Source organism: Epinephelus moara, chromosome 10 (genome assembly GCF_006386435.1).
Source record: "Epinephelus moara isolate mb chromosome 10, YSFRI_EMoa_1.0, whole genome shotgun sequence".
NCBI classification, from domain to species: domain Eukaryota; kingdom Metazoa; phylum Chordata; class Actinopteri; order Perciformes; family Serranidae; genus Epinephelus; species Epinephelus moara.
Genome location: NC_065515.1, coordinates 4,742,073 through 4,764,934, shown reverse-complemented (window position 1 = coordinate 4,764,934; position 22,862 = coordinate 4,742,073). Strand labels below are relative to the sequence as shown.

Below are 22,862 nucleotides of genomic sequence, written 5' to 3'. Positions count from 1 at the left end.
ATATTATATTTAAGAAAGAATCCAATTAGGCGTCACTGACAGAGAGATTTATGGCGCACGAAAAGCTGTCTGGCTCCTAAGATTAGATATAAATTAAATAAGATAAATGTCTTACTTGGCTGCTGGTCTGAACTTGTTGCTGCTGTTGAGACTGCGGTTGTTGTTGTTGTTGTTGTTGCTGTTGTTGTTGTGACACTATGGATTGTGCCATGTTCTGTCCTGTATTTTGGGAGCTCATCGACTGCTGATAGAATTAAGACAGAAACAGTATTAGCACCAGACAACAACAAAGGATGAAGAACAGTTCAGAGTAAAGCGCTGTGAATCTCTTTTCTCTGTTCTCGTCTCTTCACCAACCTGACTGCTGATAGATGATCTTCGTTGTGATGTCATCTCCACAGCAGAGACAGACTGGCGACCTGGTGTACTCCTGTCTCCCTGAAGCTTCATCTGTGATGCTGAGAGGGAAATATAAACATGAGGCTCTGATTAAAAAAAGAGAAGACTGCCTTAGATGTAACAGTCATAGAGATCGTTGAGGGTACTTACAGGCCGGGTCAGACACGGCAGTGTGCGAGGATTTGCGTGAGCTGCGAGACGAGGCTGAGGGCGTCCGGCTGTGGTTGAAGCGCTCCAGAGCCTCCTTCAGGCTGGAAGTGTTGAGCTGGGACTCAGAGCCTGAATCCTGGGACTGCTGTGAGGTGGGAAGATGGTCAGCTTTGGGTCTCCATATAAAGTATAATCACAGATTACTGATCCATCATCCTACAATTAATTTTAAAAAGCCTAACTACTGTCGAACAGACGTCTCACCTTGTCTGCTGTGATCTCAGGTTGTGATTCTTCAATTCCGAGCTCTCTGCGCTGCTCTGCTCGTACTTCAGCGTAACTGTAGAGCAAAGACAGTGAATAAACTTCTTATATACGGATCATCCACGATAAGTCACCAAGTATTTAAAACTTTACCCAGTTAAATTCTCAAAAAAATAAATTAATAAAAAAAAATTCAATTCAATTCAATTTTCTTGTAAAAACTTCTATTAAATTTGTGGGATTTTGCAAAATCATACAGCTCTACTCCAAAAAATTTTTTAGTTATGATTTTTTTATGTTTGGCCCACAGAGCTATGTTTGCTCATTTTTGCAGCTCTTCGTGTGATTTATCTAAACCTCACCAACTGCTGATTTTTCACTGTATTGGGTTAAAATTTGTAGTGAATATCCAAGAGACCCTAGTTATAGCATGTGTTACACCCGCAAATGTAATAACAGCCCACAAACGTAATAAACCACAAACGTAATACAAAGCTGCAGCTTTGAATGTAATAATCCTGCAAATGTAATAAATTTCCCACAAACGTAATAGCAGCTGCCTACTACAAACGTAACACACAATTTTCCGCAAATGTAATAACTATTACATTTGCAGGAAATTATTACATATGTGGGAAGGTGAAAATCTAAACTGTAATAACTTCCCACAAATGTAATATGAGACTGAATAATGATCTTTGTGGTTGTTATTGTTTGTTTGTTTACTTATACACCTGCCAATAGTGATGCGTGTGTTGACAAACAACCCGCAGGTCGGGTGGGACGGGTCAGAAAGTGACAGATCAGGGTTCTGAGTAAGTTAGAAATAACTTACAGAAACACACACATACACACACACACACACACACACACACACACACACACACACACTGGTCATTCCTTGTCAGTTCACAGAATTACTCTGTGGCAGCAAATATGTCGTTTAATTGGATTTATTTTATTTTATTCTGCCTCTTGTTAATACGGATTTCTCTGCAGCATCTGGCCTACAGTACCTGTTCAGCACCTCGGACAGCGGCGCTGCGGGATGGGTTGGCTCTCATAGGGGGTCAGGTGCAGGTTGTAAGGTTTTAAAAACCATGGTTTACAATAACTTAATCCTCCTCCACTCAAAAATGTGTTTTCTTCTTGTTCCTACAGATGAATGTTTGAGCCTCACTGTGCAGAATGATATATGTGCAGAGCTTGACACTCGAAGGCTTTTTTCACATTTATCTGCTGAAAATGCTCATATGATTTTAAGAGCTAGAGCTACGAGCCTATGTTGGTGGCTTATGTAGCCTATGTTTGAACCATTTAATTAAAATATGTCTGCATATCAAAAGCCAAAAACTTGAATATGTCGTTCATTCTTTGGAAGGGCTACAAGCATGATTTGTGACATCACAAATATTTTAGAAGCCAGTCATTGTCCAATGTTCAACTTACACAAGTGTGATGTGGAAACTTGAAGCCTCCAGTGCACATACACTGAGAATGGACTTAACAGTGAAACCTTTGGGATGAAGAATAAAATTGGCATATTGATAGATTCTAGATTCTTCTTTGAAGTAATGAAAACATTTTTCAAGATTTAAGACTGGTACTTTTTGATAGTAACATGGACCGAGACTGTCTGAACACTGACAATTAAAGGCTTACAAATTATTAATGACTGGTGAACTTAAATTAATGTAGCCTATGTGAATGCAGGAAAGTGAGAATTGCCATGTAGGTAACTGAAAATTTCCCAGACAAAATGATACATTATGTTACATTACTTTAAATAAACAGCCTTTCAGTTAAAGGTAGGATCTGGAGGATTTTCAAACAAAACAAAATATAGACATAAATGAAATCCTGCTTAATCATCACCTATGGGCTTCTACTCATGTGTGGTGGTGACTCTGTTTGCAGAGCTCCTGCCCTTTAACTGTATTTTGATGTTTTTGTGAGTTCGGACCGCTACTGGGCGGAGATTTCCCCAACCAATGAGAGAGCGCAGGTTTTGTATTACGTTCGTGGTTTATTACGTTTGTGGGCCGTTATTACGTTTGCGGGTGTAACAGCATGTATTCATGTAAATAGTTGTTGCTAAATGTTTTGCAGATTTTTTTTTAAAAATATATCTGAAAGGAATATCAAGACTTTTTCATAAAAAATACAAATTATCATTATTATTTCAATTAAAATAATCAATCTGGGGAAAGTATACAGTCAAAATAAACTAAAAGGATTTTTTGTTTGTTTTCAGCTCTGAAGCTTTATTTAGCGAGATCTGTGGCATTCAATTTTCTATGCAGGATCAAATAACGATGTGATAGAACTAGAGTCATTTTGCACAGATTCTAAATTTGGTCGCTATAAAGTGAAAACTAGTGGAGACTTTAACAACAAAAAAAAAAAAAAAAAAAAAATTGATTACTGTAAAATATGCAGTTTCAAATTATTCTTTAGATTTCTTGGATGTCCTGTATAAATTTTAACCCAATCTAATGAAAAATAAGCAATTAATGAAGCTTAGAATGCAAATACATGATGGACTTTAGTGCAAAGGGCCAAATAAAAAAAAAAAAAAAACATAACTAAAGAAGTATGAATTTTAATAAAAGTTTTTCCATGAGTTTTTTCAGGAAATTCCATAAAATGAACAGGGAGGTCCTTGGTTTGTTGGTATTGGTATGGAATTACCAAATCAATCAAGTAGTAAAATTAAGTATCATGCAGCTGCGCACTATCTCCAAACTCAGTGTGTTACTCAGTCTTGTTTATCCCGTCTTCAACTGGTCAAAAATGCAGCAGCAAGAGTTTTAACAGGGTCAAAAAAGACGGAGCACATTACCCCCATTCTTGCCTCCCTACACTGGCTGTGTGTTAGCTACAGAATACATTTTAAGATTCTGATGTTTGTCTACAAAGTGTCTTCTGTTTCTCCTCTTTCTCTTGCTTTGCTTTTCTCTATGTTGCTGTAAGAGCACTTATGATCAACTCTGTTTGTGTTTCAAGTGCTATATAAGTAAAGTTGACTTGACTGTGAGTATATAATATTGTGATTTCAGTGACAGATGCAGGACAAAGATGACTTGAGACTCTTCTCTAACAATGTGAATATCTCTGGGTAAATCTTTCATGTACCTTACAACAGTGTGTGTGCAGACAATAAACTCTGGTCTGGAGTTCCACTGGTGGTAGGTGATGTAGTAGTGGGTCTGAAGCCAAATCCACTGCTGCCCTTTGGTGAGGAATCTGTAGTAGCAGGACTTTCCTTTGCCGTACTGCATTACTGCAGACACACAAGGAGAGGGAGCGGACTGATGAAGAAGCCGAGGATTGTAGATGAAGTCACTTGAATGATGTCTGACAAAGTAGTACTCACAGTGTTCGTGGCATTTGGCCAGTGTTTCCAGGTCATCGACGTGGTAGTAGTCATATCCTGATGTACCCAGGACCTCAAACGGGAGGTAACCTATGATGGGTGGAGCTCTGGACAAACAAAGAACATACTATTGAGATGAGTCATTAACAGACCTCCACACACCTTCTACCCTTGTTAAAGTGAATAAGTCATCATACTGCGGTTTTTCTCAAAGGGCTCACAGCATTAAGAGTCAATATTAATTGAATAAATACGGCTATGAGATAAACCCTGAAATAAATAGATGAGTCAATATAGTTCAATAAATAAACAAATTGTTTTTTATTTTTAAAAAAGAACATTTGTCAAAGGATTACTTTTTCCGGTGGACATTTATTTCCTAATTTTTAATTTTACTTTATGTAACCGGCGGTAAAAGACTTATGGAAATTAAAAATCTCTTATTTAAGAGTGTCCTGGCCAAGACAGGCAGCAGCACAAACAACACGGTTACAAACAATAAAACAAACTGAAAACAAGTTGCCACATTTATTCCCCAGCTCATTTTACCTTCATGAAAAACTTATTCATTTTATATATTGTATTGACTTAGTTATATATTTATATGTACATTTAGTTATAGATTTATTGCCTTATTTATTTATTTATTTATTTCAGAATTTATTTCACAGCCATAGTTATTTCATTTGTAGGCATAATTATTTATTTATGTATATAATTGTTTTTTAATATTGACATAAAAAGCATTTCAGACTCATCAACTTTGGGATCTCCCATGACAACAGCAGAGTTTTATAACAGCACTCATGGGATCATGGGAGAATGCTTCACAAATGAAGCTTTAATTAATCTGGACGACCTTTTCACCGCTTCTGCAGCAGCAAAACTATATTTACAAGTCAAGCTCAACAATCAGAGACGTTGAAGCTGTGATTCCCGATGGAACATGTAAAGTTTTAAGAAGTTTCTACCAACCATCCTGCAGTTTGTCTTGACAAGTTGCTGTTGTTAGTGCGACAGAGTTAGGTTGCTTTCACACCTGTAGTTAGATAATTTGGTAGAGATTGAGAAACAAATAACATATATTGTTACTTTAAGCCCTGATCCGCTTCATGTCCACACTGGTTTATTACAACAAACCAAGAGGAGTAAACAGGAAGTTGTACAGACTGACAGTGGGAAGTTTTGGTGATGCCATCTGCCTGACAGACAGCAGGTTATGCTGCACTTTACTGCTCTTTACATGTTTATTTATCTTCTCTGAAGTCACAAAGTGCTCACAAATTAATAACTGATAATGATTATTATTAGTTAAAACTGCAACTGGATCTCATATATCATAACTAGTGACTAACACATACAAAAGGACCAACGTGCCTTTTTACTGGGGGAATTGCTCGACTAATACGCAGAACACAGGCTCAACACAGAGGCTACACATCACTCATAAGACTGGGAGATGACTTCTGGGACATTTTAAAATCAGCAGATGCAGTTAATATTAGCTTTGGAATTCCTGCTAATGTCACACATGTAGTCTTTCAGAGTCCTGTGGTGGGTCTGTGTAGCTCGAGTCCAGTGGACAGAAATCAAACCACGGCACCACAGTTTGAATTGGAACCAAACAGGGCGGTTGTAAAAGCACCCTTAAAGCTACAGTTGGTAACTTTTACACCCATAACCCTTTGTTATATTTGCTGAAACTGTCACTATGTTCACACAGAAGAACATGAGACAGATAGGAAAAACCATGTTCCTCCTCGTAGTGCTTCTAATGGCTTTGCAAGAATCTGCCACATGTGAATGAAATCAACCAATCAGAGCTGAGGATTCTCTAACTGTATGTTCACACCAAAAGTGACCAGAGCTTCCAAAATGGTGGAAGTCATTAATTTTCAATGAGAGCCCAGCGACTTGGGCGACCTGGTTGTCAGCCGTGCGTCTTGGGCGACCAAAGCGACCAGAGTGGGTCCGGAGGGGAGTTAAAACTTGCTTAACTTTATGGTAATGAGCTCTGATGTGGTTCAGCAACAGCCAATTGGAATGCTGACGTGCTTCGATGAAGCGGGTCCCAGAGAACAAGCCATGTAACTTTGGTTCCTACAGCACACTTGTTCTGACAATGGATATCGAGAAGTTTATTACTTGCGTTCGCGCCCACTCAGTCCTTTTATAATGTGTCGCTGTTCGGTTACAGAGACCAAAATAAAAAGAATGAGGCTTGGGACCGCGTCGCGCAGGAAGTTGGTTGGTCTGGTGAGTGTTAAAGTGTGTAATGTTTGTAATAGTGGAGAGAATTGCAGGCTAATGTTGCGACGTAGCATGCAAGTCTTCCTTGCTTGGTTTGAATGGGATGACATACAGTACGTTTTCTGTTTTCACTGACCAAACATAACTTTCTGTAGGCCAACTATGAGCTTTTTGACTGGACAACAGCAAGCAGCAACTACGCTGCTTTCAAGCCAGTAGTCTGCTTTGCAGCTCCTTTAAATTGACGAGCACGATCGAACGTTCAATGATTAACGTGATGAGCGACTAGAGTGACCAAAGTCGTGCTTCTTGGACGTCCGCGACAGACTTTGCCTCTTTGGAAGCTTCTGGTGTGAACGCACAGTAACGCAGCTGTCAATCACTGTTTGTGAACTGTGGTCAAACTAGGCAGCGCTGATCAAATAAGAATCAAGATTCTGTTACTGCATTGCTTTTTTCTCACCTCAAATGTTCTTAGAAACATATTTTAGTGAGTGTTTAGCTGTAAAATGAGAAAGTTTGTGACCTGGCTGCCATGCTGGTGACAGTTGAGCCAAAACGAAGCACTCTCTCAATTTACAGCCTAACAGTACACTAAAATAGTTGCCATCTACAGCTTTAATAAATGATCCATTGGTAAACAACAAAAAACACAACACAAACAAAATTGCACAATGAAAAACACACATCTGAACAAAGACACTGTATAAAAAATGAAAAAAACTGTACCTGTGGTCCAAGAAGAGAAATTTCCACTCTAAACTATGTCTGGAGGTGAATTCCTCATTCGGCTCCTCGACAGTGCACATCTCCTGTGAGGGACAGGGGTGAAAATGTAGAATGTATTCAGACGTTATCTCCAGTTATCTTAAAAAATACATGTACTAAATACTAAAATATCTGAGCCCATGTGGAGCTGAACATGCAGGAAACAAGGTGAATCTTAAGAGGCAGATTTTAGCGTTATATATAACTGCCAGTTCCTGTTTGTCTCACACTACTTTGTCTCAAAAGTTTAATTGGCATTTATGCTTGTCTTTTATTCAGATTCTGCTGTCTCAGTTTCAGCACAACCACTCTGTGTATTATTTTGTGATGCTGATCGTTTGAATTTTGTCCAAACTCAATTTCCAACAGTAACAGTAACAGTAAAATCAACAGTAGCTCTTTTACTCAGCTGGAAGTAAAATTTTACACAGTGGGGAAGAGACAAATAGAGAATAAGCAATTTCAAGCAAAGGAAAAGTGGTTGCCAACAGAGGCAACACGGGAGAGCACATAATGGTTGACAGGAACCCAAATGTGTTTGCCTGCGGTGACTGGGCAAGCGTTACTGTTCAGCCCTGTCCTAATTAAAACTACCTTTTTCCAGACCCTGAAGCATGAAACCAAATGTGTGTCAACCGGATAAGAAGTGAGAAGTGGAAGAACAGCGAATGATTCTTACCTTGATAAACTGCGGTTTGGCGAGCCTCACGGTTGCTATGAGACACACTCTGTCTTCAAAGGCGGAGTGAAGCGACCGCTGGATCACTCCCTCAAAACCGTTTCGGGTACAGTTAGGCACTGGTGACGAGTAAAACAACAGAGGAGTTAGACTTCGGAGCCAGGAAAACTCAACTCAAGGCTCAGACAGTTAATGCAGTGTAACTCACCATTATTCAGGGACTTGAAGTTTCCAATGAACTTGACATATTCGTACACAGGGGGCTCTTTGGGGTCGATCGTCCCTCGGAGCATGTGGCAACAGAACTCTAACTGATTTTTTGCTGTGGAAAAAAGAGCTGTGTTAAAAAGGAAGAAAACTGAAGAAAGAATTTGCACTTGTTGTAAAAATGTATTTATAGTAATTAAGCAGTCTGCTAACTGTGTTCATTTGCACCTTTTAATACATGACAACATATGGAAAAAATATAAAACCAGAATATTCTATTTTGTTTTACTCGACTCCCACCATGATACTTTGCTTCGAGATAACCTGTCTCCTTCCCTCTGGCTCCCTGAGGCTGATGCTGCGTGCACACTAAAATGATGATGGGAAAAACATAAGTCTCCTCGAGGCTTATGACAAACTGCCAAAAGCAGCCCAATAAGATGCAGCAGCAAATCTTGGTGCTCCCCAGGCTGCCTTGTGAAGTCTACCCAAACAATGAGAAACAGTCATGGCTGCTAGTGATGGAGACAGAAAACAAATACGCAGGAGGAAAGCACCTATGGATTGATAATGCCCGGTCACGTAATGGCTGTTTGAATCAGCTGTTCTGTATTCTGAAGCACTCAGTAGGATTTAGTAAATAGTGTAGCTGTCTGTTTTATCGTTTAATTTTAATTTAACAGGTATAAAAATGTTAATTAGACAGTAATCTGCATGAGAAATAAAGAAAAAGCAATTTTCATGGGTACAACACATTTCACTACGTTACAGCGTGACAAGGTGCTGAGTGTCTATTCTACACTGAGTGCTGCACGTTTGCCATTTTTTTTCCAGTAGCAGTGAGTTGAAAAGTATTTAACTTTTAGTAAAACGCTGTGGCTGATCATCACTGTCACATTTTGCCCAGCCGTCACAGCAGAGAAGGGGCGGGACAAATACCAGAAAGACTAGGGATGCACGATAATATTGGCACGTCATCAGTATCGGCTGATATTGGCTTTAAAATGAACTATCAGAGTCGCCCAACGTGCTTTTTCTTAATTTACACAAAGACTGAATATTACATACATGAAGAAGAATTGCATTTCATGTCTCCATGTGCTGGTGGGCCGTCACGATAAGAGTATCTATGCATAATATAATGTTAATTCCACTTCAGAAGAGACTTCATGATGGGAAAAGTATATCTATCGATATTGTTTATCGGTCAAATGAGTTGATACATATCAGCATATCGGATATCGGCAAAAAATCCAATATTGTGTTTCCCTGATAAAGACCAACCGTCACATTGCTGAACAACATCAACAACGGAGAAGAAAAATAATACTAAACCGGGACCCCAGGAATGCTGCTTAGCCTAGCAGCCAATTTTTCCTAGTGGCCAGCTGCAGTATTGCAGCAAAAAAAATCCCCTGCGGGCCAAAAAGCATTTTCCCCATAGGACACCGATATAACGGAGATGTCTGTAAAACTCATGATAGGACACCTCAAACAGGTAAATTATGAGTCTTTTGATCCATGGTGGTTTTATATTTGGAAAGCTTTTGAGAGCTGAGGAAAAATGGTTTCAAAATCTGTGACATCATCACAACGTAACGTCTATGAGCCCAGTGGGAACTCACACGCGGGGCCAGCAGGAGAAACACTACTGTGTATATTCAGTGGGCTACATACTGTGAAAGTAAACCCGAGAGCTAGAAACTTCTTTTGGCAGATGTGCCAAACAAGCAACTCCATGGATATGAGTAGGAGCCATCTTGGCGTTTATTATCTTGGTATTTTTATAATTCTGTGTGCTGTGCCTACACATACCGATGGGTCCATTCTCTCTCCCTACGTGCTTCAGCCTTCCCCTTCATCCAGAGCAAGTAGATACTCTTCCTTGTGCTGACATTTTTACTGTCGCAGATATTCTACATCATACAAGCCAAACGTAACCAAAGCATATCAGCTGTAAAAATGCTGTGCCCTTTTGCGCCCCATAACCCTTCTGTGTTCTGCATTTAACACTGATTTAACATAGAACACTGATGTATTTAATTTGTTTTAAATCTGTGTCGTCTTTGTCATTCAAAAAGCATCAATATACCTAATAATAGCCTCACGATAAAGCTCATTTAGAAAGCACTAAAATCAAGATAAATGAGGTAATTTGCAAAAACAGCAATAACACCAAATATCGCACTGTTGAGCCCTCCTTAATCACCACAGGGGAAACTAGTTCACCACGACAGCCCTAATGCCAAGATGCAACTCAAAAGTTCTGCTTACTTTTCAGATATTCAGGCGTCAGTGTTTCTCCTTCCATGATATGAGAGGACAGAGCCTTGTACACATCTGAATGCTCCCCCATGGGCAGGAAGTTCAACAGGTTCTGATCCACAAGATCAGACTGAAACACAGAAAATATCTTTAACATGTGTTGCTTTAAACACTCAACATGAAACACTGCATCAAACAGATGTCACTGTTGACATGTGGGCTTTGTTACAGACTTGAAATATTGACTACATTTTTATTAAGTGACAATATATACTTACAGGTAAGTGTTCTAGTAGGGATGTCACACTCTCAGAGGCGTAGATTATATTCCCATCAGTCATAATTGCAAGAAAAAATCCATCTAACGCCTGACAGAGATAAAAAATGCTCTTAATTCTCTCATAGTCAAAAAACATATTAAGACTACTGCACTCCCTCATACGCAGAGCTCTTAGCTCACCTCCAACATCAGCTGAGTGAACTCTTCATTACTAAGAAAAGGAGGCTTCCAGTCTTGTCTGATCTCGGTTGACTCTGACTGAGCAGCAATTTCTGGTGAAGGAAACATAAAACACGGCAACAAAGTGTTCAGTTGATGAGTGTAACCCACAGCTGTCTGATTCAAACTGATCTCTGGCTGTCAGGAGTGTTTCTCACCTTTGTGTTTGTGCAGAAAGTCGATGCTCTTTTGCAAAATAGTGGACTTGTCCATCTTCCGGGTGTTGCCCGGCAACATGGTGCCCAGCTCCTTGATGAGGACATTGAACTGGTCTCTGCGTTTCTTCTCAGACTTGTTACGGGACACACTGTGGGTTCAGACACAATTACATACAGTAGGTTTAGGTTACAGCTACATTAGCAATGCTGGATTATTGAAAGAGCTCAAAAAAACTACGACTGCATTAATTATAGGAGAATAAATCATATCTACAAGAACTTTATATTTAGTCCTCCATGTTGGTTTTTGATTTCAGTTTAGTTTAAGTTTGTTTAAAGAGTGTGTAAGTATTTATATTTTGAGGAATTGACTAGTTTTAGTCTTTGTGGCCACTCCAAGCATCTGTACCATAACAGCACCAATAGATGCACATCAGAATCCAAGCGCTGGCTGCTTTGACTGGGTTTTCAAAAAAGACGGCTCACTTGACCGCAGTATTCTACTGTGGACAGCACTGAGGTAAGGTCTGTTGTGTTTGAGGAGGTCTTGATGTCATGCAGCTGTCTGACTTTGCTGCTTTCTCCCTGTAACTATGGTCATTTTCAGATAATCTTCTTTGCGTGGTGGAAACCTGAACAAAGTCTGAATAAAAATAAGAATATCAAACAAACTTGTCTTTTCTCTGCATACAGGAGGATCAAGTCCTACACAGAGCGACAGCGTCTGTACCCTCTGGAGAAAAATCATCAGTGTCTTTACTACAGTTACAGATTAATGAATAAGCCTTTGTTTCTTAAACTGGTCAACACCTAATCCCATTTATCCTTTGCTGAAAATCCCCTTACATCAGATGAGTGAATCAGGCTTTGTCTTATCATAATGACATAGCTGATCAAGACATTTTGAAAGAGGACCACTTCTCATAAGGGTTTGTGGCCCCCTGTGAGATAAGACATGCCGTGATTTAATTTAAGGGTTTGAGTGGAGGCCAGTAAAAGGCGAGGGGAAGTTCACTCTAGCATCTGCAATAGACAGAATTTCGTTATTAAAGGGACAATTGTTTCATTACTGTTGCAGCTTACAGAAATATGAGCTCATGTTGATCAGAATATATCATGAGGTTACACTGAGTAAAACGTAAGGATTGGTTACTAGGTTTCCATTACAGTTGCATATCAAACTACTTCTTCTTTGGGGTTTTTGTTTTAGTTCTTACTGCATTGTTTATTGTAGTATTTTCTAATTATTGTCATTTTTAATTTAATTTCTCAAACAAAAAACAGTTAGATTTATTTTCTCGCTGCTAGATTCAGTCTTAGATTTTGTTGACCATAATAACCCTGTGATGTAGTCGTACCTGATGCTTTACAATGGTAGGGTTAGGCAGGAGTACCTTTGTATGTGAAGCTTTGAAGCTTTGGTTTAATAATCACACAAATATAAAATCAAGTCTCCAAAAAACCTACAATTGTGAGATCATGGAGAATGTTTTAAACAACAATGAATCGTACCGTTTTGCTTTGTCCTTTTCATCTTCTTCCATTAACCCATCAAAGATACTGCTGTCATCCCTGCAGAGCAAACACAACAGCAGTTTAAGATCCTCTAACTTTTGTTCACCGATAATATTTTATGAACATTTTGATAAGACCCCTTCTAATCCTACATTTTTGTTCTGATGTAAAAGCAGACGACTGAAACTGAACACACAGCACTTAGACACTGTATCCCCCGAGTGACTTAAATCTCCTTGAAGAACAAGATAGCAGTGTGCCCGAAGACCATTTATATCATATGATACTCAGGTGCTCTTGAAGAAAAGGGTCAGCACATGGGGAGAAAAAATGAACTTCAGGCACTCATGTGTGGTCATAGTGATCGTAGAGTCGAAATGCTTAATTCAAATGCATCTGTTCCTGTTCCGCACATGAGGGCTTGAAGTTCATTTTTTCTTCCCATGACTTAAATCTAGTGTTAAAAAAATTAGTCGATTGATTGAAAATCAATCGAGGGAACTGTGACAAACAATAAATCATCATATAACACAAAACATTACAGTTGAATTTTGGATTTAGGGTTGTTGGTCAGAGAGAAAAAAAAGGTGTTTCTGACATCTTATAAACCACATGATTAATAGAAAAGAATCAGAAGAACAAACCAAATGCAGGTATACAAAAAGTTTGACTCACCGGTCAATGCTCGAGGTCATTTTGTATCCTGTTCAGGGTCGCAGTGTTTGAGAGGGGTCTTTTAATCGTGAGGTAGACATTTGTAAATGAACCTTTGAGGGAAAAGAGCACACAAAATAACTTGCAGTTTCATCACCTCCCAGTGATTGAAAACAGTGGACAGATTTAAGTCAGATGGTAAAAACTAAATCTTACCTTACTGACAGTACAGCCAGTCCTGTGAGACGATGAGGAAGATGCTGCTGGATGAAGGCAGGGTCTGGTTGGACACACTGTGGTGATGATAGTGGTGGAGCTCTGAGAGTCTTGGAGGAGAGTCACTGAATGTTTCCTCGATCAGAGGGCAGAAAGTCGACAAGAGGTCTTCAATGAGCTGAGTTTTTCGTCTGCTTCGGGTGTGAGTGTGGCACATGGCAGCAACATCTGAGTCTACGGGAGGTTAGAGGGACACATGTAATTATTGAAACACCAACACAGCCAGTGTGTCTGTCAGATCAGGATATGAAAGACAGAATGAAGCAGTGTGACGTTGGCTGAGGAGAAGAGACTGACGCATGAGATTTGATTAATTACACCCCTGCCACACATATAAAGCTGTCTGGCCAGTCTCGTATGGGAGACAGCATGGGACATTTTTTATGCCCATGTGTGCTCTCATACAACTCCAGATGGCCGGCTAACCCCAGATGCACTGTGACGGACCTTTGCTTTAACAGCCGGGCTAAACCCAAAGTGATGTGATGAGTTTTTGGAGCTGCACCCCAAAACATTTTGTCCAATTATCCATCTTGAACAATCGACAGCACCAAAAAAGAAAAGTATAAGATAATAATATGCCTTGAAAATAGTTTGATATGATACAGAACTAAGAGCATAAAACAGTTGGCAGCAATTGACAGCTTGATGCAAGAGTGAAGGACCAACCAGCCATTCCCTGATGTCTCCCTAATGACACGTCCATACCATTATCCCTAACAAGTGCAGATTATTTATATCCAGGAAATAATCTGGGATCATATTAAAGGTCTCATGCACACATACGTATATACTGCACTATAATGTAAAGTTGAGTGGTAAACAGAACTGGGTATGGTTTAATAAATTATAATATCAGTACCAATACCAGTACTCTAATGCCCTAATGCATCAAGGTGACGGTTGGCTGTCGGTAAATGTTGGACCATCAGTAAGCGTCTGTTGCCCTAGTCATGGCGAAGTGTCCAGCACTGTTGGCCATCATCAGCCCCTGTCAGCCCCCGTTGGCTTTTATTTTTTGACAAATTCAGCATGTTGAATCAGCGACAGCGGAGTAAGGAGCTCTTCAAAAGAATCGTTCTGTGATGGTTCGTGATTGCGCACTGGCACACGGTAAATATGTTTTGTTCTTTTGACATTGTGTTGTGTGCTAACTAGCATCAAAATGGTCATGCTGTGTCCCTTTTGTTACCTCTCACGCAGACGCAGAACGTATGTGCTGGTTGGCCGTTGGCTGTAGGCTTTGTGGTGTGTTCATGTGCAACTTTTTGGATGAGGCACGACAACGTCAAGCAACACAGCAGAGGGCCTTCATCGCCGCTAGTTCTCTCAAGTCGGTTTGATGCGTCTGGCCCTTTAAAGTTATACGGATACTAACGGAGTACTTTTGTTCAACTTCATTCAACACCCATCATGTGAATGGAAGCCTTTAGTTGTGTGAAATTCCACCAGATGCCACAGGTGTGTAGTATGACCGTACTTTCAATGTTTTGGTGGCAACTTGTCAACTCCGTCAAATATACTGCGCTGGACTTCACCATACCATGGAATGTATGGGCTGTAGCTGCTGCAGTAGTGGACCAATCACATAGCATTAAATCTGAGAATGCTTGTAGTGATTGGCTTCAAGCAAAACCATACAAATAGTCTTTTCTTTCCAGATCGGGGTACAAAAAAAGGTCAAATGCAGATATTGGTTGACTAGAGGTGTTTCAATACAACCTTGGATTGGATTATTTTGGTCAATACTAGGGATGATAACGATTAATCAATGATCTATTAATCATGATTTACTATGCTGTTGCGTGCTTGGTATTGTTTGGTATAAGCAAAGTTTATATGTTTTTTTAAAGTCATGATTAATCGATAAATTTATCGTTAATGTTACCAATGATCAATTAAGGAAAGTGCTTCAAATTTGCAACCCTAGTCAATATCTTAAAGGTTTTGATTAACGATACCCAGCCCTGGCAATACAGCAGAACTTTCCCATTGGCCATCACCATCACCCACCTCACCTGTCAGTAGTCAATGTCGGACACTGTGGGTTTCATTGCAACATATACTGTAAGAGAACAAAATGCTTTCAGAGGTAAATCATTGCCTCATGTTTGATACCCTGAAAGCTGATGTGGCAAATATAAGCACCTATCTTGATTTATATTAGCCATTAAAAAAACATCTTCAGTCATAGATTCAGCACATCACAGCTGACGTATTCTTCCTATCGTCTGACTACTATTCTCCTTACGCAGGTAGGCCTACAATAGATTGTCAGATTAAAATGAGCAGGCCCACTGGGTCTCTAGCCTAAATATTTGACCCGTTTATTTCATGAACCAATTACCGTCAGAACCTGCGTGGGAGGTTTTCACACCATAATGGCCTATTTGTGTTGGTGAGAAAATCCCTTCAGTCTTTCTCTTCCATGTATCATGATACACAACATTTCCATTATGACCATACAAATGTTTCAGCTACAATGTTATAGTAGTTTTTCCTATTTTAAGGATCTATACTTAAGTCATATAAGCTAATAACTTTAAAAAAAATCTTAATTGAGGTCTGAGCAGCATTTAGTTAAGCATAAAACACATCTGATATAACTGGCATGATCACACATTCGGGTTCAAGGCAAGTCCAATTCCACCTAAAACTTTTTAAGCGATTTCAATGTTGAAGACAAATTTCAAATGTCAAAATAAATCATGAGTTTTACCTCAGCTGGTGAATGCTCCTGTGATCTAAAAGTCAGTCCAAGGTGGCTTGAATCAGAACCTGTTTAATATTATCTTCAGTTTTTAGTCTTGTCTCATGCAAAAACTTAAGCTCAATGACTCATTGTGAACAACCAATAGCTGCGCTCTCTCCAGCACCAAACAGGAAGCAGCAAACCAGGTAGACAGTGAACATGTAGGGGACTCCGGGTAGGTGGAGCTGAAGAGTGACTAAGAGTCGGTGTTTAATTCTGCGTGCATCTGATCCACCAACCAGCATTTATTTTAGTGAGCAATCTTTATTTTTGAAACAGCTCGCCTCTCATTCCCACGGTCCCCTCCCACTGACATAGTGCAGTGAACCAACAGAGGCTGGTAGTGAGCTGAGGTGACAAAATCCAAAATATAAAGTACATATGACTCCTTTTATCTTGTGTTTCTACAGTTTTGCGGACATGTGTCATCTTCCTTAAAGGGAGTTTGGCATGATATTTTCCACCGAAAACAGGATGGGAAATAATCTCAAAAGGAATCTAATTGTAGTCTTGCAAAACAGTACAGTCTGTGACTAAAAGAGAAAAAAAAAAATCACACTGTCTCTGGATGTGAGAGGGTGTCAGACTTAAGTCTTTTAAGTCTTTTCAAAGTCTTCTGGTGTATGGTAGCGTAAGACTACTGCTCCAGTTTTAGAAGCAACAAAATATGTTTTCAAAAGATGCTTTTTTGCTGACATTAAGATAATAAACTAAAAGATAAAATAATAGATAAAATACCCAGGGACAGACTTGAGGATTTGATACGAATACATGTTTAAATCTATTAACAATTGACCAACGATCAAGCTGTGAGGGAAACCCCAGTCAGTGCTTATACTATCTTTATTTTAAAAAAGACAATTAATGTTGAGGCTTAATTTAACTTACTGTGGCGTTCATAAAACGAGGACAGGAAGTCCACAATGTGAGTATTTACACCTCCGTGTTAAGACACGCATGGGGAAAAATGACACTAAGAGGAGGAGTAGGTTTTATCATGGTCCATTGACTTTCAGCTATGCAGTGTTATTTTACTGCTCCCTGCATGTGACTCAGAGAGACTGGGAGTCTTATCTAAAATTACTGTTTGTCAACACAAGCGGCCAACTGCGCTTTGCGGTGACATTATAAAGGGAATGGAGGGCTGTAGTAAAGAGCTTTATCTTTACACTTCGTACCTATGGAGAAACAGAAGCAGAGAGCTTTTCTGCCCAACTAACTGGAACACACACCAGGACAGAAAAAGGCTAAACACTGGATGCCAGAAAATTAAAAAAAAGAAATGAGTGAAAGGAGAGCCAAATGAGAGGAGGAAGGAAAAAGTTGACACTGGTGTATCAGCAGCAGTTGCAGCAGTAGCTGCAGCGCAGAGTGAGCGTTGTGTAAGCGGGAGAGCAGAGGTTGTATAACTGTGATGTCATCCGTGCTTCACTGACCTGCTGGCCCAATGACCTACTTTCCTCCTCCTCCTCCGATCTAACTTAATCACAGCTCCACAGGCAACACCTTCATGTTCTTACCAATAACACTACACTCCCTGTCAACACAAGTCCTTTGAAAGCCGACAATTTTACACAGCAAGTACCTTCACAAAAGGTGTCAGCAGGGAAATCACACTGTCTGCATGTCACATGTCCTCATTTAATCACATGATATGCAAAGGCATCCCCAGAGCCTCAGTTGGCACAGACATCAAGGGAAAAAGCGTCACAGACGTGTAAAAGTGTAGAATTTTCAACAGCCAATTATTAGTTTTTCGTACTGTCAACGATGTAGACAAACAGGCTGATTCATATGACCCCACCTCACACATGCACATGTTCTTCATCATGAAACACATCGAACCACACACTGAAAACACTCTTTTATCGTCATTATTCTATCTCTCACACAGCATTGTTGAGTATCTGTTGAGTGTGTGTGCGTGTGTGTGTGTGTGTTTATGTGGGTGTGTGCACGCATACTCAGATGTAGGGCAGCAGAGCTCTGAGGATATGAGTCACTCTGAAGTGGATCTATGGCGCCGCTTGTCACGCACCCCGCCACACCCCGCACTGAGATGCCAGCACAGCAACGGTGCCAATGGGCAACACCATAGCAACCGGCCTCACCGTGCGGAGTGAAAATAGCCCGGCTGAATTCCTCCGCAGCTGATACTCCCTCCATCATACGCTGAGAATTATTAGACTTAAGTCTGAGGATGTAAAACACTGTGACAGGTCGAGCTGTGCGGCGCTGCAGTAACACACAGCAGGGGCCATCACTCTGCATCATTTAGGGGAAACCAATCACAAGTGATCCCTCCCATCCTTATTGTATTATGGAGCAGATTCTCTCCATCAGGGAGAGTGCTTTTACTATTAAATTAGGGGACAAAGAGAGAATGCAGCACAGCTAAACAGCTTTCTCTTATGAATCAGGAAGGTTGGAAATTCAAGTAACAGGTGACATATTAAATGTGCTCAGTGATGAAAATCCAAATGTAAACCAAAGACCAGAAATCAATATCCACCTGGGATGCATGCAGCTGTTGTGCTTCTTATATGCTCCACCACACAGGACAATATCACTGCATATTAGAATGTCGCTCATGAGGATAGAAACTACTTGTTGATGTGCAAAGGAGCAGCAGCTGTCAGTGCAGAGGCAAGCTGAAGTCTCAAATAGCTTGTTTTACTTTAGTTCTTGTTTTATTCACAGTGGTACCAAATCAAGCTTTTATATTATGCCAACTACAAACTAATGATACTAATTTACCATTTCTCTCCTGCACTCAAAACATTTATAAAACTGACAAAGTGCAGTTCTTTTTTAAATCAGTTTGTACTATTATGTGGTGGAGTGATTAGCACTGCAGTGTGCATAGAGGAAATTTCCAGGTGTCTTTCTATCTTTCAGTACTAACACTTACGCACAGTGGTGCTTTGAGCTGAATGCTAGAATGGCAACATGCTCACAGTACCAATGCTAACATACTGATGTTTAAGAGGTTCCATGTCCACCATCTTAGTTTGCTCTGTTAGCTAAATTTTAACTTGATGATGGTGCTAGATGAAAATTCGGGGATCAAAGTTTTTACAATTCATCCGATGGGATCCATGAAGGTCTGCACCGAATTTTACGGCAATCCAAACAATAGTTGTCATTATATTTCAATGGAAAAACCAACTTCCTGGAGGTGCAAGAGTAAAAGTCATGGGATGAACAAAGTCAGTAGAAACCATGAAATGTACACAAAATTGGTGCCAATAAACATGGACATATGGCCACTGCCACCTTGTGCTGGAGCCAGAGTCTGTGCAGTAGCAATCTCTGCAGTATCATGTTCCTGCCCATATGCAGCGCCATTGATTGTGAGAACAAAGGTTGGCACACACTGCTGTCGATCATGACGTCAAACCCTCTTTCTATAGCATCAAATAACTCATTATAACCAAACTTATCATAATAAAATAACACTAGAACATATATCAGTGTGGTAAGAGCTATCTAAAATCACAAAGAGCATCTCTGGGGAAAATTTATTTGACGTGTACTTTGAGTTTTTACTTTGGCACATGAGAGCAGGGTTTATGAACTTTACTGCAGCCAGCCAACAGAGGTTGATCGAGATGTTTTGGCTTCACTTTTGGGGAGTGGTCATGTTGTCCGTCTTTATATACACGCTGTCCTCACTTTTTACACACACCTAGATGTTGTATTTGAAGCAGTTTCATTTGTACATTTTGATCCGTGACTTTCAGTTTCTCTACGAATTTATTGTAATTTGATGTTTTGTTATTTGAAGGGCTCATACGCATTATTTTAAGTGGTTTTTATGAGTGAACTTTTACAAACTGTTGCTCAGAAAATGATATTTAATCGCTTCATCCTGGTGCAGAGATTCCTTAAAGTTTCCTCAGTGCTTGTTTCTGAAGTGTCTTTAAATCTAGGTTGGAAATCACTCAGATTATGTGCTACTCCATTAAGTAGATGTTGAGATATTTAACTATGTTAGCAAAAAATTTGGTGGCCATGTCATTAGACATTATCATGTAGACTTGAAAATAACATTTCATGGCAATTCATCCAATAGTTGTAAAGATACTTAAGTTTGAACCAAAGTGGTGGCCCACTGACAGACCGCCATGGCCATCCCTGGAGACAGCCATTCAAATTGAGAATATAAGTAGACTCAAAGAGTTAGTTCCTCCCTAAAAAAGTTATGAGTGCATCAGATCAGGTGACCTACTGGTCTAGCTGAGGTTTTTGCTGAACACTTCGTACCAGGTGACTTGCAGACAGAGATCACAAAAGAAGCTGGCTTTACAGTCAACTCGGTTGCTCTTTTGGGCCATCGCAAACTCAATCTGAGGACTGTCTACGTGTTTTCATTTTGGCAGGAAAAAAATCTGGATTTTTCCAAGTAGAGGCCCTATATCTGTAGTGTTCTGCAGTGCATCAAAATATCTCTCAATGGATTGTATCAAAATAGTCATCAACTAGTTGATCACATCACCACTGTTGTTTTAATTCAAAAAAATACCTCAAATTATCTGATGTTTTTGTATAGTTTTTCTAAAAGGGGACATTTTTCTGAAGCTTCAAACCCTGTGTGCAGACAGTACTGTGTGGCAGGTATCACATGATTAGGTAAACTCTGGTGTCATAGCAACCCTTGTGTTTTCTTCATCATCTACGTCACACCCTGACACCCGAGAACAGGGGATTTGTGAACCCTCAAAGATCCCAGGTGTCACAACAGAGCACGGCTTTTAATGCATTTCTAGAAAGACTGATGAATTCAGCGAACCATTTAAAACTTAAAACTGACTGGTGTGTGTAAACATCAATAGTCTACGGCACAAACCGATGTGGTACTCAGGTTAAGAGCAAATAAGAAGGAGTGGGGTTGTTCTTTCTCATCCTGCTCCAAGTGTTGGGAAATATCTAGGATAATGTATGCAGATTTTAAAAGCCAGCAAGCAAAAGAGTCACTGCCAATGAGGTCACACTAATCAACAAAAACACACCAACGAATAAATTACTCAGTCACACATCCTGTCTGAGGCAGCATCAAGGCCTGCACATCCTGGTGGCATCCGCATAGCAATCAAAGATGTGATTCCTTGAGTTCACAGGCTTAGCAGTGTCGTTGTGCCGGGGATGTGGGATGCAACCAAGGATGGTTTTAATAATGTCATGGTCATTTGGCCTGTAAGCAATAAAATCCACAACACAAGCTTGTCATCTCTGCCCACCTTACTGCTATACGCTTGTACCAACCAAACCCTCAATGCTGGGCAGCCAGCTGTGTTTCCACTTGAAGTGCACACATCCACAGACCCAGCAGCACAAAATGGGTCTTTGTTTTGAATTTTCACTCCACAGCCCACAGACAGGAATGTTTGAGAGGCAAGCAGCAGTGGTTGGCAGGGGCCCCTCCACTGCTGCTGGCCTCCTGTCCCAGCAGAGCAGGAACTCAGCCAGGGGCCTCTTACTGATGCCAAGTGGGTCACTGGAGTTCAGAAGGATGACTGGCAGCACAAGAGAGGCAATCAAGAATAACTACAGACCTACAGCCCTGTAAGACTACAGTCTACGATCAAAACATGACTGACATATGACCACCAACACTTAAACTCAAACATAAACGCTAATTATGCTAACTGGCCCACCACTCTATTAAGAATCAACATTTTGTTGCCACAGTACATAGAGAGGTGAAGTCTCTCCCCTTCTAGTGAACCATCATGGGACCTTATTTTGGAAAAAAAAAAAAGTATGGTAGTTAATGGCAAGAGACAAATATTTTTTTGATCCTGTTTAAATTGCGCCATGAATTACATATATGACAATTTTGCAAGTCAAGAAAGTCACAGTTTGTTGTAAAACTGTTAAAGTTTAGAACTGTGAAATTACGTCAGAGAGACTGCACAAGTTGTGTAAGTGACATCATAACTTTCTCGCTTGCTAAAGCTACAATGCCTGTGTGTTTTGTAGATATACTCATAGAGCAATGGGTGTTGCTCGTTCTTTCGTTTCCCCGGCTGATAAAAAGGCCAAGAGCTGCTGGATAAAACAAATCAGGTACGATGATGTTACATTTGTGCATGGAACATGGCTAACTTACCATGCTAGCTAGCTAGCTCGTATAGGTGACGTATATCGTGTGGGACCAGACATGTAGCTCACTGAGCAGATTCACGTAAAACTAAATGGTACTACGACAAACTGCAGCTGTCCTGTGTTGCAAAATTATCTTTTAAACTGACGAACATCATATGTGTAAATCATAGCACAATTCAAACAGGATCCAAAAATTATTTGTCTTTTACTGTTGACTACTGTTCTTGTGTTTTCGGAATTAAGGTCTCGTGGGAAGACCAGGAGAGGAGGAAGCTCGCCTCTCTATAGCAGTAGTGTTCAAGCAAGTTTAACTAATTAGAAACCAGAATATCTTATGTCTTTACTCAACTTTGCTCTATGTGAGTATATGGCCTCGTAGTTTCCCAGAGGACTTGGCTCCACATTATATTCCACTCTACAGATCAATGTGTCAAGGACGAAATCACACTTTATTGACTGCAGATAATCTCAGATAAACAGAACACTTCCTTACTGTACAATCTTAATTCACAAACAACTGACAGGATCTGACAACCTCGCAA

General features: G+C 40.0%; 1 protein-coding gene across 2 annotated transcripts in view; it reads right to left on the bottom strand.

The window, feature by feature from the left end:
• clocka (clock circadian regulator a) overlaps positions 1 to 22,862 on the bottom strand; it is a 48,238-nt gene that overhangs the window by 13,046 nt on the left and 12,330 nt on the right. Inside the window, exons 3-18 of one of the 2 annotated variants that reach the window (XM_050055293.1) lie at positions 13,401 to 13,634; positions 13,206 to 13,297; positions 12,528 to 12,587; positions 11,016 to 11,164; positions 10,819 to 10,910; positions 10,637 to 10,726; positions 10,368 to 10,488; positions 8,095 to 8,208; positions 7,887 to 8,005; positions 7,169 to 7,251; positions 4,190 to 4,296; positions 3,949 to 4,096; positions 814 to 889; positions 550 to 694; positions 358 to 458; positions 116 to 244 (exon numbers count right to left, since the gene is read on the bottom strand). In XM_050055293.1, the coding sequence (XP_049911250.1) occupies positions 116 to 244; positions 358 to 458; positions 550 to 694; positions 814 to 889; positions 3,949 to 4,096; positions 4,190 to 4,296; positions 7,169 to 7,251; positions 7,887 to 8,005; positions 8,095 to 8,208; positions 10,368 to 10,488; positions 10,637 to 10,726; positions 10,819 to 10,910; positions 11,016 to 11,164; positions 12,528 to 12,587; positions 13,206 to 13,225 (1,554 nt within the window). In that variant the 5' untranslated portion in view covers positions 13,226 to 13,297; positions 13,401 to 13,634. The remainder of the gene's footprint in view (positions 1 to 115; positions 245 to 357; positions 459 to 549; positions 695 to 813; positions 890 to 3,948; positions 4,097 to 4,189; positions 4,297 to 7,168; positions 7,252 to 7,886; positions 8,006 to 8,094; positions 8,209 to 10,367; positions 10,489 to 10,636; positions 10,727 to 10,818; positions 10,911 to 11,015; positions 11,165 to 12,527; positions 12,588 to 13,205; positions 13,298 to 13,400; positions 13,635 to 22,862) is intronic. The other variant, XM_050055294.1, reaches the window with a different exon arrangement.